Below are 20044 nucleotides of genomic sequence, written 5' to 3'. Positions count from 1 at the left end.
TTCCATGAGTGACCCTTTTTTTCCAGGTCTGTAATGTGCATGTGCCCTTTGCTCCTGTCTGCACCTGAAGCAGAGCTGCTCATGTCACAGTTCCTAGGCTGTTTTCCAGGAAGACTCAGCTCTGCTTTTTTCCAAACTTGTTTTTTCCCCATATGCAATGATCTACCTACCCATGCCAATTTTGAGATCTGCTGTCTGGTGCAGCTGCTGATGGTTGTGTTGGCTTCAGTGTCCCTGAGCCCTCTTCCTGCCTGTGGAAGACAGTGCTAAATAAATCACAGTGGATTTCTTAGGGCACAGAAATATTTTCTCATTTCATCATTAGCAGTCAGGCTCACGACATTCCTCAAGGGAAAAGCAGAATATTACAGTTGATACTGTTTTGCTTAATACCTTGACTGTAGAGTACAGCTGCCACTGATGCAGCTGGAATACCAATAGCTGCTTTCCAGTGGCCCTTGTCACATCTTTGTGGGCAGAACTGTGTATTTCCTGTTTTCAGGACATTATTCAGTTGCTCTGAGCCTTCTGGGAGGCCTCACACAAGATTCTGCTTGCTAACAAACTATGTGTTAAATTTTATTGACAAAGGTCTTTTCACTTTGTATTTTTATACTTAGCATGTCATGCTGAAAACCTGTTTCACCAACTTAGAGCTACAGTTTCTATTTAAAAGGTGTATTTTGTACAGATAAACTGTACAAAAATAGTGGTAGTGATATCACTATCAGTAGCTTTCACTGTGATCACTGGAGACAGTGGTGGCTTTCTGATAGTGAAAGCAAGTAGGAGCATTAGGACATCAGCACTGAAAACAGCACTTTGCTAATTTTAAAACAGCACACCATATCTAGACTTGGGTTGATGAAAGTGGGTAATAAATCAGCTATTTAATTTTTGAGTCCTGTACAAAAATGACAGCAGAATCCAACTGTAATGCTGCATTTTGCTGGATCTGCTAATGCTTTTGTCACTTGCTTTTGATCTTGTTGATAATATTTCTGTTTTTGAGAGAAAAATAGCTTTTGAGAATTAAGATAATTTTGAAAAAATAGGTGGCAACAGCTACATATATGTGTTTTGGAAGAAGGAGCAAGTCTGTGTCTGAAGCCTACCAAGCAAATAAATGATGCAGCAGAAAGTGAATCATGTGTGTCTGCTCATCTGAAAGTGGGTGGGGAGAGCATCTTTGTAAAAAAAAAAAAAAAAAAAAAAAGTGTTCCATTACTTGGAACACACATAAGAGAACATGGGACTGTAGCTTAGTGTTGCAGATCTTTTAAGAATGTGTGAGCAGGATGATTGCTGAGCATGTTGGTGTTATCTGTGCAGCTCAGAGAGCTCATTCCTGGGTGCTGTGCTACAGCAGGCTGTGCATGCTGGGCAGGAGGCATCCAAAGATGTTCAAGAAGTGATATCCAGTCTTATTTCTTTGGGGAGGGTGCTGTTTGTTTGTTTTGTTGTTTGTTGCCTCTTCATTTGTTAACAAAGTTATGAATAACCATTTATTAATTTTTTTTGAAAACAATTTTCATTTTCTACATGATGTTTTGAAAGCACATCACAGGACGTGTAATGCTGCTGAGTTTTGGTTTATATTCTTTTACTCTTTCATTTTTCTTCCCTGGAGAGTTGTTAAGCTAAAACTCTTCTTAAAATTTTGTAGACTATTATTTCACAAGAGGGTTTTGAAAAGCAGTAGTCTTGGTATAAAAGAAAGCTGGTTTGTATGAGCATGGAAAGCTTTGGTTGTTTAAATGATACAGATACACCTGCAGTGTCAGTATTTGTCGTTTGGTCATGCTGAAATTAAAGCCAAAATATTTTCTGAAAGACCATAAGAAGTGGGTTTGGTTCTTAAAAAATTAAATATATTTAATTATAGAATTAGAAAGAATTATGTTCCTTCATTAATTAATATTTAAAATTGAGTTTCTCTAGAGAGACTCCAAGTGCTGATCCTCCCAAGTATTTATGTTGGTGAAGCTGGGCAGATAGCAGATACTGTCTGTGGGTTTTGGTTCTGTGGTTATTCTCTCCAGTTATAATGTGTGTGCCTCCTGTCTGGACAGTAATGATGTGATAGTTCAAAATATTAAGGAGCTAATTTTACCTAAAGTTTCTCAAATACTCTTACTCAGAAATGCCTCAAGGGCATAAGCTCTTTGCTTAACAATTCAGCTCTTTATAGTCAGTATTGGTCTGTTCTCACTTGAATAGAAATTGTTTCAAAACCTGTGCAGACTCTTTGAGAGGGAACACAGAAGAATACATAGGTTTATGTGAGAGTTTCTAGTTGTTTTTCAAGCCTGTCCCTTCACATTGCATGTGGCTGTGTCACAGATACACAGGAATATGTAATGGCATTATATTTATGAAAATTGCTGTCTTATATGTGATACCAAAGAGTATTTAAAAGAATCCTTTTGCTTCTACTGTTTACATTTAAATACTGTTCAAAAGCCTGATTTTCTGATTCTTCAAATACTTTTTTAATTTCAATCTAAAATGATACATTTGTTTGGCAACATTGTTAGATTGAAATAGTTCTCCCCTTTCCCTGGTGGTTGTCCTGTTGGTATTTGTAGACAAGTCATAGTAGCTTTTGATTTCCTAAGGTAAATAATTTGAGATGTTTAGACTTAGTTTTACAAGAGAGGCTCTTCTTTCCCTTACCCTACAGTTCTCTTCTAAATTTATTTAATTTTTACTGAATGTGGGGAAGTTGTATAGAATCTGCTGAGATGGTATTAATATCTCTGCTTTTAAAACAGGTTTTTCTCTGTCTCTTCTACTGGAAGAGCTTGGGAGTATGACCTGAAACCATCAGGAAGCAGATTCAGAGCAAGATGGTTCCCTGCAGTTAGGCTGTGGAACTGCTGGCTGTCCAGGATTGTTAGTGTGAGATGAGTGGACACGGTTCTAGAAGGTGGTAGGGAAAATTAATGGAAGGAAAATCCATCAGGAGCATTTCCCATCTGTGCCCAGGAATTTTCTGAACTTAAATTGATGTAGTCTGGAAAAATATAAAGGGAAAAGAAAATACCACTGTATGCTAACCTCTTTTGCTGCTTTTTCAACAATGTGAGTTCATGTAAAAGCTTTGCTGATCTTTTATTGCTGTTTTAGTCTATGTCCTGCTCAAGTAAATACTGAGACAGGTTGCTGCACAGGGCTGACTATTGGTCTGACTTATTGTCATCTTATTTAACTTTGCTGAAAGTCTATCCTCTGTTGAGCTCCAGAATCCTTTATGCATTTTTTTTTAATCTGCCTTCTGCTGGCAGCATATCCTCATCTTGGTTTGTTGATTTATAATCCAGTAATTAATGTACATGAGATTTTTTTTCCAGTACTTTTAGTAAGCCTGTCCCAGAGCTGAGTCCCTTACGTGGCTGTAGAATGTTTTACTGCTACGTGTCTCCTGACTGCCTTCCAAATCCATTGATGGGTGTGGTTTGGAGTTGCAATGTCCTTACCTCATTTACAGTTGATAAACCTAAAATAAGACTGTAAATTCAGTCCAAAGGCCAAGATCTTATCATGGCAAATTATGGAGGTAATTATAGGATGATAGGGTACCACCAATAAATGTAGTTAATATTACAGCAGTTCTTCTTTTATGTTGAATTTTGTGCTGCTTAGAGACTATAAAATATGTCTGAAAATGGATTTTAGGTGAAGGTTGGCCTGACTCACAAGAGAAACGAAAGCACATTGAACTGTTGAATGTGACACAAGTGCAGGAGACTGACCCAGAGACTCAAATCTCGTGCCATTGCTGCACAGGAAGAATAAATTTTGACAAATTGATTTGCTCCTGCTTGCACATTGTGCAGTTATGGCAGAAAGGAGGATGAAGTTGAAGTTGTGCTCCTTCGTGTCTGCCAGTGTGTGAGAGGGACTGGCATGGCATGAGCAGCCACGTCCCCACACCTGGGAACATGTGGAAATAAAATCAGCATCAGCTTCAAACTTTATTTTGATGTTCCACAAAGGCTTGGAGTTTTCCAAGTTATCTCGCAGCAAAAGAAGTTTGAAATATATTTTCAGCATAGTGGACTTTATGGAGTGCTTTCCATGCATTGGACAGGAACTCAGGCCTTGCCAGTCAGGACTTGTTCCCTGTGGACCACGTTCACCTCAGGAGATGCCAGTTCTCCATCTGTGGCCTAAAGACAACATCAATATTCTCTTCCACATGTGCAAGTGTTATTTATGTTTCCAAGCTTAAGCATAAAGGTTACCACCTCCTGTTGCTTTCACAGGACAGGCCACAGGTGGTCCAGAATGATGAGGTTTGCTTTTTTTGGATGTAAGAAAATCTGCTACTGCAGAAAGCAATGAAAAAAGAGCCTTTTGTACTACAGTTGACACTTTAAAATAAAGGGCTTAAAAAGATTGACATTTGGGACTGACTTTCCTGCTACCCTTCTCCTTTTATGATTATTTGAAAATGTCTTTTAATTTCAATTTGGTACATTTTCAACTGTTCTTAAACTTTCTCACCTTTGTATTTTTTCATCCTCCCCAGATATTCCCTGCAGAGGGATAATGACTTGTTCTCTTAGTGACTGGCATGATTGAAGTGATTATTTCATGGGGATGCTTTGTGTTGGGTGGGTGATGATGGGAGGCTGTTGTGCAGCCTGCTGGAGTAGGGATGAAATGGTAGCAGTGGAGAAGGTGCTGTCCATCAGGGCTTGAGTCAATTGTGATCTGCTTTCCTTCTCTGGCATTCCCCTGAGACAAAAGTTTCATCTCTTACTTGGTGTCCCTCTGACTCTTTTATTTTGTCTGAGCTTTTATTACCCACTCCTCTGGTTGTGCCCAGCATACTCTTCAGAACTTAATTTAGTGTCAGTATTTGACTGTATTTAACAGACTGCTGTTCTTGATTGGGGGATTTTGGGGTTGTTCTGCTGTTTTCCTTGTTTCCTCTCTAGGGGAATTGCTTGTTCCTGGTGACACAATGTTCAGCAGAGATATTCCAGTGTATAGTGGAGTGTTTATGTTTATTAAGGGAGATGAATGAAACGTGTGCACCTTTCCACATATATTGTCTAATAATGATGAATCCAGCTCTTTGGGACCAGTACTTGAAAAAATTCAGTCTTCTGTGGAAATGGGCTTTTCCTGCATTGTGAAAAGTTCTTGTTTGCTGTGGTTGACACACTGGTGTATTCTGTCAATTCAGAGAGCCATGCTCAGGCCATTGAGTATGGAGCTCAGGCCAAGCTTTGAAGGTGAATTTAACCTGTAAACAAAGATTACATTAGTGACAGTGAAGTGGGACACAAGGGTGTGTTCTGTTAATCCAAAACCTTAAAAAGGAAGACAGTCAACATTTTAGTGTTAAGGAGCTGTCCTTTTAATAGAAACTTCTCAGTGACTTCATGGCTTTGGGTCGCAATTTTGGTGCATTTTTTGCCATATCAGGTTAGTTGCATTTTGGAAACTACATTGCCTGTAAAACTGCTAAGGTTCATTCTGAGGTTTGACATTAATATGTAATTAAAATTGTTGCCTGCCGCTGTAAATAATATCAGAATTGATCATTCATCTAAAGGCTCAAGTCATGACAGCTTTAGCTGAAGAGAGAACTTAGGAAAACACCTGTGGGGCCCTGTGGAATGTGGCATGTTCATCAAAAGAAAACCTTCTCAACTAATGTCTGATGTACAGCATTCAGTTATTTCTAGCATTGTTTCATTTTAAATGTCACCATTACAATAATGTATTATAAGGGACTCTTCAGAGGTGTTTGGTGTATGAGCCACATTTATATCCTGGTTTATGAATGGTGCCAGCAGAACTTGTGATATTCAGTGCTGATCCTCACAGCTCTTTTGGGGTACTCTGTGCCATTTCAAATTTCTGGTCATGGATTTCACACCTCAGTGGGTTTATAAAATGCTTTTAAACAATTTGATCATTGTTTTAAAAATTTTTGGGTTTTCTCCCTGGTTGTGAGAGATGAGCAGTGTTAGAGACACTGATTTGGTCACTTTGAAAGGTGGTGTGGGTGCAGCACCATGTAAATGCTGGGTTAAAGATTTGGTTTCCATACAGTGCAATCCACATTGTGCCATTTTTTAGTCTACAAATAGACATTTTTAAGAGACAAATGGCCATTAGCTATTTTCTGTTTGGGACTGGTACATGTAATGAGCACTGTAAGGTTTGTGAATTGTGTGTAAACCTCTAATTAAGAGATGTGCACAAGGTTGACTTTTAGACATGAGTATGTTTGGGATGTGTATTGATTTTCCTAAAGTGTGGTGACTCATTATAAAGGCAGTTTATTAAAAAACTCATAGAATTCTATGGGTCAGGGTATGTGGTAGTGAAAGGTAGGCCAAAGAGAAGGGGGTATTGCACTTTTTCCAGTTGGGCATTGTGTAAAAGATTCCTTGCTGATATTTGTGTTGGAAGGAACATCATCATCATCATCATCATGATGGAACTGAGAACTCATAATTGTGTTAAAGAGCTATGCTTGTAGTGTTCTGCCAAGACAGATGGTGGTGTGCCCAAACACCTCAGTCAGTACTCACCCCTAATGGATTGCATTTTTCTTTATCCAGCTGTTTGTTTTAAGTCACAAAATCCTTCTTTTCTGCCCGAGGTTATGCTGTAGTTGTGGATGGGGAAAGGATGGCTGGAACAGAATTCTCTATAATGGTGGAAGCTTAGTGTCTGTCATTCTGTTCTGCAGAGAATTGTCATGGTCACTTTTGGCTTAAAAGTGAGGTTGACTCTGGAATCTGATACCTATGGCACTTGTGATGAGTATGGACAACTCAAATTGAAATCCTTGTTTTAAATAAAATGAAGCCTTGAATCTTGATTGTTCTAGATTTGAGTCCTTAGATAGTATAGTTTTAATGATAGAAATAGTGTTAATGGGCTGGAGTTTCTTGTGAATTTTTTGTGCATCCCATTTCCCTCCTATAATAGAATTGGTTTCTGATCTGCTGCACTTACCAGGAACTTCATCTTTTGAATCTGTCTCTGTTTTCTTGTTCAGTAGTGTCCCTGAAAATACATACAAGATAGATGGAGAATTGGCATTAAGCTTCACACATAAATGTTTTCCCACTTGTTATTTTTTAATGTCCATCTGTGTATTGGATGTCAAATTTGATAGGGCTTGGGAAACATTATTCAAGAAGGATATCTAACATCCAGCTCCAGGGAAATGTTAATGAAAACAGGCTGTGGTGACAACCTGCACAGCTGTTCACCCTGCAGCTGCAGGAGTCTTTAGGATGTTTTGCCTGTGACAATTCACTATCAGGTTTTACTTATCAGAAGACTCTGCTGGCCAGTTCCTAAGCAATGTTTTGGGTATGTTTTCATTTTAGTTGGTGTTTAGTGCACATTATGATGAAAATGTATGCTAGTAGCTAAAATAATTTGGACTTGGGCTTTGTAATGCATAAATGTAAAATCTGAAATCTCTATGAATATATTTCCTCTACCTGTTACTGTCACAGAGCAGAAATGAGACATTTATTCTTTCCTGGAATAAGGTTCACCAGCTCTGCCATTCAGAAGTGGTACTGCTCATTAGCTGTGGACTGTATCCAGAGGATTGTATTCCTCTTATTTCCTCATTGCAATTTCTTTCTGTTCAGATAGCCACACAAGGGGGAAAAGGTGAGGCATAAGGCTGGATTAGCAGCAAGCCTTACAGCTCTTGATGGGAATTATTGTGCTGCTTTTCAAGGTGTTTTCTGTGCATAAAGTTCTACAAAACATTTTCTATGCAGGCTGGTTTTCATGTGCATTTGGTTATGTTCCAGTGTTGCTCATTTTTATATGTGAGCATAATTGTGTAAGCATAATTAAGCAGCCACAGAGGAGAAAATATGAATGGCTGTGGAAAAAGGAACATGATATGTGGATTGTACCTATATGGGAGATTTCAGTGATGTGATGGAAAATCCTTGGGGTGGATCCTTCTGCTGCACTGGCTGTGGTAACTTTCAAAGTATCAGCATTGTGACACTCCTTGAAATAGTGATATTTCAGTATGTAAAACCAGGTTCATTCCGTTTTTTTATCCTTTGTGTCTTAATGTGCTTTTACCAATTCTGTATCTCCTGTGGTGCTGAAAATTCCACACTTCCCACCCTATTAGCATTAGTTTTTACACTTCCTTTATGAAACAGCTCCTGACCCATTTTTCACTTCCATTCTTCTAAAATAAATCATCTTTTCCTTGTATTTTCAGACTAAGCTACCAGCAATATTATTTCTAAGTACCAGGCCACCTCTAGTACTTGAACCCTTTTGGGACTGAAGTTTAGACTGGGCAGATTTAGCAGAGCAATTTGGGGTAGCTTTTAAATATTTTTAATAGTTGCCTTTATGTATTGCCTTGTATTCAGACAACACAGAAAAATCATTCTGTTTAGTCTGAAACGAGGTATTTTCACATAGATCTATTTGTTGTGTCAGTCTTGGTAGACATTGTCTTGTGCATATCTATGTACATTGTTCTCTATTTAATACCTCTTTCTTTCAAGTTCTTTATTCTTTGTTTCATTGTCATTCTTATGCTTAGTGCCTGATAGTGTTACATTTCCAAAGACTTGTGTCCAGATCCAGAGATATTTGCATAAGTTATTCTGATCCTTTTTTCCTTAGGTAAAACAGGCAGCTATTAATGCAGATTCTGGCTTTATTTGTGGGTGGGTTTCTGTGTTTGGTTGTATTTTCTGTGTTGATTTTAATTATATTTCAAAAATAATTTACCCAATGAGAACAAAACCAGCTATTTATTTGTTGTGTCATATCTTAAAATCTGTATGAGACCCTGTAGAGTCCTAGATAAAACTGGTTTAACATATTAAAAAAAAGATAAGTTTATCTCTCAGTGTTAGCTGTCTAAGTGTTCTGAAGTATGACATGCCACACCTCATTTGTGATGTTATGTGTTGGTATAGGTGAGAATTGATAAAATAAAATCAGATTTAGTGGTCTTAAATTTTAGTGTGTGGTGAACTATTCATGAGCTTGAAAAATTGCTAAATGAAGGGGCTGCAATTCTACTTGAAGTAGACTTACTGTGCTAAAAATAGCCAAAAAGATGTTCCTATAGTCTGAGATAAAAACAATGTTCCAATTGCCTATAAAAAAAAAAATCTACTGCCACTTGGAAAAAAAAGAAAATTACTTGTGTTTGTTTGGGTTTTTTGGTAAAGATTACCCGTGAAGAATTTTGAATGATGAAATTCCATATAGAATTTGCCATAATCTCCTGAGTCACCTGATTATGAAATATTTTCAGGGGCAGAATAGAGATGATTCTGTTTGCTAATAATTTAGAATTTCTTGAAATGATGTAGGTGTGTGTATGTACATAGACATTGATATTTGTAAATTTATTTGACTGTATTTAAAAGAAATAATGAGAGGATTGCATCCTCCAGGTGGACTCAGAATTAATGCAGAGTGATTCACCACATAAACTCCAGACAACAAATTTTTCATAAAATCCAGTTGGTTATGGACACTGACAGCTGCAAAGGACTAAGCTTCCTGTATTTTTATGTATGTAAACTATTTTTAATATGTAAACTATTGAGTTTGCATCTGTCTGACAGAAAACACGTGTCAGAAATGTCTTGCAAGTGTTCTGTATTCAGGGGAGGCAAGTTGGGTTTTTCACTCTCTGCTAAAATGTCACTTTTCTCCATTTAATCATTGATTTGCATGGATTCTGTTTTGTATTATATTCTGCAGATCCGTGCTTTTTATGAAGCAGTGTCCCTCAGTTTTCAACAATAATTGAGTCTATGTTAATTTTCCCTTGTAAACTTAGCAATCTTGACCTTCTGCTGCTTACTATGTCATCTCTCATCTGCCATAGACGTGATCTGAACAAAAATATTTGTTACATCTTCAGTATAATCTGGAAACACAGAAGTCTTAGACTACAGTAGTGGCTTTTAAAGAAAATTCATCAAAATTGTGACCATCAGGCTGTGCATGTAGCTCGTGTGTGCAGCTGCTTTTCTTTATTGCCTGCACTGTTTATTCTTGCATCCTGTTCCATGAAGCATTAGTCATAAGAAACTAAATTAGCCCAAATTGATAGATTTCTTGAGAAATGTTTGAGGAGGATCAGTTTCTGTTGTTCTGTACTAATTGTCCCTGAAATGAAGACTTTGATCCTAAGTGCTACTAGCAGACCAGAATAAGCTTACAGCATTCCAATATGCCATAGAAATTTTGCAAGAACAAAGTTACTGGAGAGGCCAGGTCATGTTTTTGCTTCTTGAGGCCTGAATGTTTTGGGGTCTGAGCATATTTGTGCAAGCTGTACTTTCAGCACTCTTACTGAGGCTTTTGAAAATAGCATAGTCCATACATGAAATACAAGGAGAGTAAATGTGTGAAATTGAGAGAGAAATTTTATAACAGAATATGAGTGTTGCAAATACAGAGCATATAAAGAAGCTCTGAAAGCTGTAGTGGGAATTGCTATTGAATAAGAAAGTGAAGGAAGTTAAGGATATTGTGCCAATACATAATATGAGAGCCTTCAGTGGAGGATCTGCTGCATTAATCCAGGTTATCTTCAGTCAAATAAGAATGGTGTGCTTTTCTCTGCAGCAGTAAATGAGATGTTCTTGTAAATTATCTACAGCTCAGAAAGTGATGTGTATCCAGCCAGTCATTGATGGGGGAAAAATAGCTTTAACTTCTGAAGAATTCAGGCTTGTTGTGTTTTTTTCTTTGCTTAGCTGAAGCGAGCCCTGTTCACACCCCCATTGCTGCAGAGCAGGAGCTGGAACTTCACCAGGAGGTTCTCTGGGTGGTGGCAAATTGTTGTCATTGTTGTTAGGAAATTATGTGTGTTTTGGTGAATTGTGGCAAGGAGGAAGGGATGGGAAAATAAACCTTTCAGAGCCTGGTCAGTGGCACTGAGGGAGGGAGAAGGAGCCCAGCACAGACACTTGTGCCTTCTGCTCTCTAGGTGCCTCTCAGACTGACCAGTGGTGGATGTCTGGTTGTCCATCTGGTTACTTTAATTTCCAGAAGGATAAAATATCAGCTAATTAACATTCTGTTTCCAACCATTACTATAAGCCTGTGTTTTGTTTGTCAAGAGTCTGCTGATGTCTCCCTCTCCAATTTTCATGTGTGTGAAAACCCACGGCACCAGGAATATTTCCCTGTCTGCTCTGGGGTGCCCTGACCCCCAGGGAAGCACTGACTCTGACCCTCACTCATGGAGAAAGTTTCCTAAACTCCAGAGTAGACTAGAATTCATTAAGCTGTAAAGTAGAGATTAGTGTAGGTGTATCACTTAGGTGGGAAATTGAGGTTTTGGGATTTTTAGTATGTTGTGGATGGAATCAAGATGGAGGGCACAGGGTGCCCTCCTGAGCTGCTTCTTCCTCCTTCTTCATGGGTTTGGGTGGCATTTTGTAATTGGGTGGAAAAGTCCCCATTGCAGGCTTTTGGGGATCAGTTATTGGGTTAAAAAGGGAAATAATCCAGGTGTCAGTTCTTCATTGGATAGTCTTAAAAGACCTTGGAACAAGAGATTGTTGGCCATTTTTGTGGTGCTTTTCCAGTGCGCTGAGCCTGGTGTGGACAGCGTGCAAAACTCCAGATAAGATAACAATAAACAAGAACCTGAAGACTGAAAAAGTCCAGTGTGTCTCTCTTTCCTGACACAAGACCACTCCAGGAGGGTCTCCCCTGACAGGGGAGCCCCCTGGGAGGGCCCAGCCAGAGCCTCAGAAGTCGGGGAATTGGTGGCAGGTACCCCAAGAGGTTTGGGATCTCTGTTCTCCTTCCCTGCTCACAAAGCCCTTCCAGTTGGGTCACTGAAGGCACAAGAAAAAGAAGCAGCAACTGCTCAGTTTTGTCACCCTCCCCCAGCTTATCTACATATACATTAGTGTTTTATGTTGTAAAATGGAAGATTTTAGGAACTTCTTGAAGCTTTGAATTTGTGATTTTTACACTATATTGTCTGCATTGAAGTGCTGTGTTTTTCTTGAGCAGTTAATTTATTACCCAGTAAAATTCAAATAATTTTCTTCACTGTAAGTTCCTGCCTGGTTGTTGCCATGTTAACAATTCAGATTACTGGCTTTTTGCTTCCCTGTAGTTGGCAGGGGTTTTTTTATGTTTTAAGTAAAAATTGCTGACTCACTGTACTCGTCCATTTTCATATCATTAATATATTAAAGAATTAATAGTTAATATTTTGTCACGTTTGGCTGTTTCATCCTGCTTAGTTTCATTTTGGTCAGTCATGCTTGTCAGGATTCAGAAAGGATAACATCACATTATCTTCTTCAGAAGCAATCTGAACAAGCTGTATTGATTTTTGTCCTTTTCTTTAAATACAGTTTTTTAACAGTAGTTTGAATTTGTGCACTGAAATGCAAACAATTGCAACCAATGATAGTGGTAAAGTTTTTTTCTTCATATTAATTGAAATAGAAATAACATTGTCCTTTTTATTTGTAAAGCAGAGCTGTAATGTTTCAGTGACCCTTGTATGTAATATTTAGAATTCTGATTTCATCTGTTGGATTTATCAGTTAGATTTTTTTGGGTTGGATATATTTATTTATTTTGTTATGTTATATTCTCAACTCTAGGGTCTTTCCTTCATGAAATGACATCATATTAATAATGACCAAAACTGGCATTTGGTTTATGGGGTTGGTTTTGTTTGGTTGAGTTTTTTTTGTGAGTGAGGGGAAGGAATGGTTTTAAAACAGAGGGGGAAAAAGAATCCAGTTCCTTATCCATTGGAATGAAATTAGGGAAAACACAGGGGTCTGGTAGTACATTTTAAAGGTGATTCTAGGATTATTTCTTCCTTTTTTGAACAGATTTTGCTGGCTTTTTGTGATTTGGTAAATACACTAAGCCTTTTTCTTCACTGTACTGTATTTCAAGGTGTCCTGAGAATTGACAGCTGAATCTGTGCAATCAGGACGCCCCCAGTCATGAACTATGATGTAATGAGAGGGAATTTGTGTGACAATAGTGTCTTACTTGGGTTGAAGGTGGCAAACAACATGAATATTGTTACTTTTTTGGTGTTATATAAGCCAGTTTCTTTTCCTGCAGCCATTCCTGCCTTGGTTTCCTGCCTCTGCTCTGGTTGCCACACTGCGAAGCAGCTGCGGGTGATTATTTTGCCAAGTTCCTAAATTCTTCAGGTTTCCCTTTTATCTTCTTGTAGCCTTGAACAAAGGGAAGGAAGTGTATGATGCTGTGTAGCAATCTTCCTTTTCATTTCAGGGTCTTTCTCTTTCTTGTTAATTTGTCAATACTGGCAATTCTCAAGGCTGACTCCATTGAATGCACTTAGAGATCCATACAGTGTGGAGAAATAACAATGCTTAAAAACCTCAGGGGTTTTAAACTTCCTTAGAATTCTTAGTGTCTCAGGATAATTTAAATGTGTTGCACAAGTAGTGCCATAGGTGGCCTTTGCAGTTAAAGAACCTTTAAAATGAGATCTTTTGATTTTTCCTTCAAAGAAAACATACACAGATAGGTGCAGTGGTGACCTCCCTTTTACATCCATTCATTCAACAGAGATTTCAACAAATTCTTACCTGTGCAGAAAAATAGTTGTTACTTTCTAAAGGTCTTTGTGGGTTGGTCTGGTGGGGGAGAAAGTTTCTTGACCAAAACCAAAGTTGGGTAAGTCTTTAGCTGGTGACTCTGCCCTGACTGGGCACACAGTGACCAACCTGCTGACCCAGGGGCTGATTTGGTGTTCCCACTGAGGATGTAATCCTTGCTTTTAGTTTCTGTTTCATTTTGTTAGAATGTGCTGGAACAATTGAAAAAATTCATTTGAAACAGCCTTCCCAAGTTAAGTTTGCATAAATACGAGTGTGTTGCTGATTATGTTGCAAACCAGTTAGAGGTCAGCAGAGAGGGTTTGCTTTCATGATGTAATTGAATTGCTCTTACAGGAACAGATAATTTACAGTGTACTGTGGCTGAAAGGGGAAGTTCTGGTGTCCTAGGCCTTGCCTTGTGCTGGCATCAGGGAGATGGCTTTGCAGCATCTTCAGTTTGTGCTCTAACATAAAGGGAAAATCTCCCTTGTTGAGAATTGCTCTGAGCTGTGTGAAAGGCTTGGGCACAGGTTTTTACATCCCTACTACAGACAGTGCTTCAGATATGTGTGATACCTCTTTTAATGAGGATTTGCTTAAAAAGGGGCTGTGGGAACATTGAGGGTCCCCAAACACTTAAACGTTAAAGTGCGTGTGATTTATAATTTCCCTGAACATCTGTACAGAAAAATCCTGTTACATTTGTTCATAAAGTCAAGTTCTCTTCAAACACCTGTAGCCTAATTCAGGAAATAAACTACCCTAGCTTCCTCTCCAGTAGGCTGCCTGTTGTAGTGGCAGTTTCTATATGCTCTGAATTGCAAAAGACAAAATACCAATTTAAGAAAATACCAAAATTTGACTATTTTCTTCAACAGCTGTAGCAGGTATTGCAAGTCATCAGAAAAAGGAAAGCCTGTCTACCAATCAGTGTGTAACAGTGACATCAGGGGCACCATCAAAAATTGTGCTATGATTTGTACAAATCAGGAGATGAGACCAAAAAGTGGAGAGGGGAAGCACAGTGCCAAAAACAAAGTTCTGCACTAAGATATTTGCTGATGTTAAGAGTCAATACATACACAAATAGTGATCTTAAGAAATGTACTTTACACTTGTGTGCTTTGCTTCTGATTTTAGGGATGATATTCTTTAGATGGAGAATTGACTGACTGCAAGAGGTGTTCATAACCATGGGAATGAAGTTAAAGGAGTTGTAGCTTTGATCCTTGGTGAAAATAATTGCAGTCCTTCCTGCCCAGTTTGCTGGGGCAAAGCTTGCAAATACACATCTAAATTTGGTATCTTCAGAACATGGCCAAATAGCTACAGTTTGAAATACATACTTTTAAGTTTATGTAAACATATTTAATGTTTTATTAAATCATTTTAATACCACATGTACACCCGAAATTCTGTAGCAGCATAGCTTTGCTTTGATTCATTGGAACTTTGCCTCTGAAAACAGCCATAAAATAAGGCTTTTCTGGACTTGGGAGTAGGTGAAAGGATGTGATACACCTCAGTCTTGGGATACAAACTGTGACCCACTCAGAACTAATTAGATCAGTAATTGGGTAACATTTCCTGGGTGTTTTTTGGCATTTCTCTTTTTGATGATTAGTAAAAGTGTACTCAGAGTAAATTACAAACATGGACAAGGCTGTTGATTTAAATATTCAGCTTGTATCTCCCCCCCTCCTTTTGAATATTGAGTTTTAATAAAATCTCTTAAGAAAGCTCCTCATTTCACAGAATTACAGAATATGCTGAGTTGGAAGGGCTCCATGGTCTTGATTATTGTCACGTTATAAAATCAAGGAGTTCATGATTGCAACCAAATTTGAAACATGTACCATAAATAGGTGAAAGTCACAGATTAGCCAGCTGGAATTAGAATTTGCTGGAAGTCTGTCAGGCTTTTGAGAACTGTGCTGGTGGAAGGACCTTCCCTCCCACATGAGTTTGTTCAACTGCTTCAATTCAATGGCTAGTAAGTTCAGAAAGTTGGGAAAGTGATTTTATTTATTTATATATTTGCTGTTTCCCAAAGTGTAAACAGGGTCATGAGCTAAGGATGTAACAGGCTAAAGATCATTGCAGTTATGGTGGAGAGAAGGTGTCAGCCCAGTTGTTAAAAACGTGTGTTCATAGTACAGAACATTCTTTGCTTCTGTGTGTATGTCACTTAAAAACTTCTGGTGCAAGTTTTCTCATGCTGAAATTAATTTCTAATTGGATTTACATTTGTGGCTTTAGCTTTTCTTAGTCTAAGTAGGAAGAAGTAAATTATTTTACAGCATGCTAGATGTGAAAAGAATCAGATCTTGGGAAACACATATGAAGATACATAAATTGCATAAGGAAACATGTTGAGGTAGTGTGTTCTTTGGTTTAGCAAAAATGAATGAAATAACTGTTACATGAAAAATGATTTCTTTAGGGAAAAAAGCAACACAATGAGAATAAAATCAGAGGGGTTTCTTTCTTGCAGATTGGAAAGAATGAAGTAAATCCTTTCGTGTTTCATTGATTTTAAAAATTGTCATGTAAGTTAGAAGTTTGTTTTGTGTTGGGGAAATCGAATGTCCACAGAAAAGTCCAAGAAAATTTCTGTTGTTCATTTATTGTCACTTAGAATCAGTGAGCTTCCAAATCTGTTCTGTCTTTAATATTACATTTCTTCTTTGAAAAGTGATGCTGACTCCGTTAGTGAGAGTGTTTGTAGACCTAGTCTTTCAAGCTAATAAAAAACTTTATTATTTCTCAGAAAATGTATTATTTGCTTTAGTAAAGTACAGAATTTTGAAAACCTTGTATTTCTTTTTCCCAGGCTGTTCGCTGCTATGAATCGCTAATTTTGAAAGCTGAAGGAAAGGTCGAGTCTGATTTCTTTTGTCAGTTAGGTCACTTCAACCTCTTATTGGAAGATTATCCAAAAGGTAAGAATTTTTAATTCTTCTGATAAATGTCTTTGGGGAATTGTTCTTCAGTGTAGGTGGCACAACAGAATGAAAATCACTGGGCTAAGTCACTGTTTTCTTGGTTTGTACTGTGTTTCAGAGCCCATAAAAGAATTAAAACTGGTGATATCTTCACAAGAACAACTTTATTCTTACTTCTTGTTCCTTTTTATTTTTAATGAAAAACAAAAGCCCAGCCAAAACACTCCTGGTTCAGGTATGAATATGAAGTTGGCTGGCAGGCCCAGTGTCTGATGGCACCCTGTGGGATGTGGGTGAGAGCTGGGTAGAACAGGTTAGAATATTTACTTTTTTCCCATGGGATGCCTTTTTTCATTGCCATTGCTTTTTAATTTTAACATGAATGCAGATCTGTTTGTGTAGGGAAACAAATAACACCCCCACCCTAAATATATGTGCTTCCACCCCCCCATGCCTTTTTCCAAGCACACAAAGATGCTGTCCTGCAGTTTTCCTGGGATGCAGAAACAGGGAGATGAGTGCTAGCTGAGAGTAGTTCAGGAGCACTGCTTGGTGGCTCAGGCTGGCTGTGGGCTGTTTGATAGCTGTGTGTCTGTGGGTCCACTGGCTGTCTGTCTGACATTAAACAGGGTGAGTTTGGCTTCCTGGGACCTCCATTTCTAAAGTGAGAAACATGTAGATTTGATGCTGCTCAGCAGGAATTTGCAGGTATCTGAATTCAGTCTGTAAATTTGGAAGGGCTTGTTTAGGTGATGGAAGCATCTGTCTTGTACCTCATCCCATCCCATGAGTGGGATATAACCACTGGTGTTTCCAAATCCAGAGGTGTGGGAAGATCTGCAGGGAGCATGGCAGTATGATGTCTCTGAAATTTAGTGGAGAATAGTCTGATCTTAAGCACTTTTGTTTAGTTTGAAGAAAATTCTGCCCCCTCTCTGCAAAAAAATTTACCCCACTCTTTCTCGTTAGCCTAATGAAGTTAGGTGTGAATGCAGTGTGACCTTCTGGACATATTTTACTCAGCAAAAACAGCCCAGGGTTATGGACTGACCTATATTAACTCTGCTTTTGAGTTGATAACAGTTAGGAGTGACAGGACCAGGTGTTGCTGTGGATCAGAGGCAGGGTTTACTGATGGGGCATCTGCTTTGTGCTCTGGGTATGGTTTTATAAACAAGCATAAAAACTCCAATTGATGGTTGGAAATATCAGTTCTCCAGAACTGTAAAAGAGCATTAGTACAACAATGTGAGAAAAAACATTAAGCCATTAAAAATCTGAATTAAAGTACTTAATACTTTCTTAGATGCCTATTTAAAGTCACATCTCAGTTGTAAAAAAAAAAAAAGCCTCAAGAAGACTAAAAACCTTGTTAGTTATGGAGTATTAAAAAATGTATCTGTATTTTCAAAGTGTAGTAGTTGAAAATACTGGGGGACTTTTAATTGATGTAAAAAGGGAAGTTAAAGGGTTTTTTTTTATTAAGTGAGGGACATATGTTCCTGTTCACTGCAGTTTTTGAACTCTAGTACCAAAGACTATAAAACTATTACCCTCAATGCAGAAAGTCATTGTTATTCTACAACTAATTTTTTACTGCTATTTGAAAGAACTAGAATGTTTGTGTGTCATTATAAAGTAAAAATAAATTTCATTACACGATACAAATTTTGTTACTTTAATTATTATACATTCTAATTGCATTATAGTTAAATTTTACATTATTTAGAACAGAAAAGCGAGTTCAGAATGTTTTGATATCACTAATGTGTATTTTACCCAGATTTTAAGTTCCAGAAGTGTAAAATTCTGAAGGAGCATGATATTCAGAGCTATAAATCTGTGTAGTCTGAATTTAGTCAAAGTTATGGACAAGTCAGTGTATTTAATAAATTGGATATAATTAATAAAATATCACAGCATAGCAGCATGTATAATGCTCCACAGTTTTTTTTTCCCTTAAAAGCTTGTTACTTAATTAAATATCTTCAATAAATGCATGCACCTTTGTATATAATGTATGAAGTGTTTTTTACAAAGGCAGAAGTGATAGTGTTCTTTGTTTAAAAAGTGCTTGCTATGAATTTTGTGCAGAGCAGAACAAACTGTGAGCTGAGTGTAGAACTGGGATCAGTGGTCAAGATGAAGCAGTGCTTCAGGGATGACAGATCTGGGTTTTGTGTTGATAGTTTCTTCCCTTCTGTCTCATTTTTTCACAAGCACACTGGCAGTGAAGGATCATGTAGCTGGGTGCATTTTGTTGCATGTTTTTAGTGTTTTGGTTTAGCTAATACCTTCTTCTGAGACTGTAGGTCATTTCCTTGTAAGAATTAGGACTTCAACACCATAAGAGAGATCTTGAGAAAAAGTCCTGGCAGGTTGCATCATTGAAACTCACATTATTGGTGCTATTACTGCCCTTGCTGCATGTGCATAGAGAGTATCAGTGAGGGGCAGGCTACCTTGAATGTGATCTTTGATACTCAAGTCTATTTAACTTCATTTATTTTAATGAAAGCTCTTAAATATTGTAAGTCCCCTCGAAGTGCAGTGTGTTTTCTGTCACTTCTAGCCACTGAATTCCAGAATCAGTATACTTTTATTTTTCTTCCTTAAAAAGAAGTACTTGTCTCCAAGAAAAGTTTGGAGTTCACTGGAGTGTCAGTGTCAGTGCTAACCTTTAAAAGATCTGAAGCTGCTCTGCAGGTTGCAGTTTGCCAAAATGCAGTAATTTTGAATTGCTGTTGATAGGTAAAGGGTTTTCTCTGCAGCCATGGAATGGAGCTGCTGTGATACCAGCACTCTGCTGCTGTTAGGAGAAGGTCCTACACAAGGGATCAGCCTTTTTGCAGGTTTTGAATCCAGTGAGACACTACCTTGAATTCAGACACTTAGCACCAAGATTGCAGATGAATTGATTTCAGCTTTGCCTGCATGTTCAGAGTGGTTTCTCTGCTCAGCTTTCCTTGTATTGATCGTGACTGATCAGAATTTGGCTTTGGGATTTCCTAGAATGGCAACGTTGACTCCTCCCAGTGAAAACTATTTCATTTCCTCAGTAGGATTTTCTTAGCTCTAATCTGATTCTTCCTCCTCTCTCTTTTGACAAGGCAGCTATTCCCAGCTGTTGGATTGTTTTGGAGGTTCCCAAAGCTTTTGTTGCCTGGGCATGCCCTTGGTGGCACCTCGTGTCTGCGGGTTGCTTTCTTTGTGCCGGCGCAGCTGAGCCTGCAGCTGCGTGGGGAACTGATCCAACTGAAAAATAACCCTGCACAAAAATGCTGTGCAGTTGCCCCAGAATGTGAAACCTCAGCCTTGGGGTTTTGCTGGAGGAGGTGGCTGGGTTGTCATGGAGGCCTTTGGGTGCTGGGAGCATTCTGAATTCAGTCAGGACTCCTGGTGTGTAAAACCTCTCAACTGTTTGCTACTGGATTCCGTGGGACAGATGGGTTTTTTACCAAATTATTGTGCTCTGGTCTT

General features: G+C 38.3%; 1 protein-coding gene across 10 annotated transcripts in view; it reads left to right on the top strand.

Moving 5' to 3' along the window:
- Positions 1 to 20044, top strand: part of KDM6A (lysine demethylase 6A) — a 153953-nt gene that overhangs the window by 18144 nt on the left and 115765 nt on the right. For all 10 annotated transcript variants that reach the window (XM_077171511.1, XM_054627958.2, XM_054627960.2 and 7 more), the window contains exon 3: positions 16453 to 16561. In XM_077171511.1, coding sequence (XP_077027626.1) covers positions 16453 to 16561 — 109 coding nt within the window. The remainder of the gene's footprint in view (positions 1 to 16452; positions 16562 to 20044) is intronic.

This window comes from Agelaius phoeniceus, chromosome 2, assembly GCF_051311805.1.
Source record: "Agelaius phoeniceus isolate bAgePho1 chromosome 2, bAgePho1.hap1, whole genome shotgun sequence".
In the NCBI taxonomy this organism is placed as follows: Eukaryota; Metazoa; Chordata; class Aves; order Passeriformes; family Icteridae; genus Agelaius; species Agelaius phoeniceus.
Note: the sequence above shows the minus strand (reverse complement) of the source record. Positions and strands in the feature narration are given on the sequence as shown.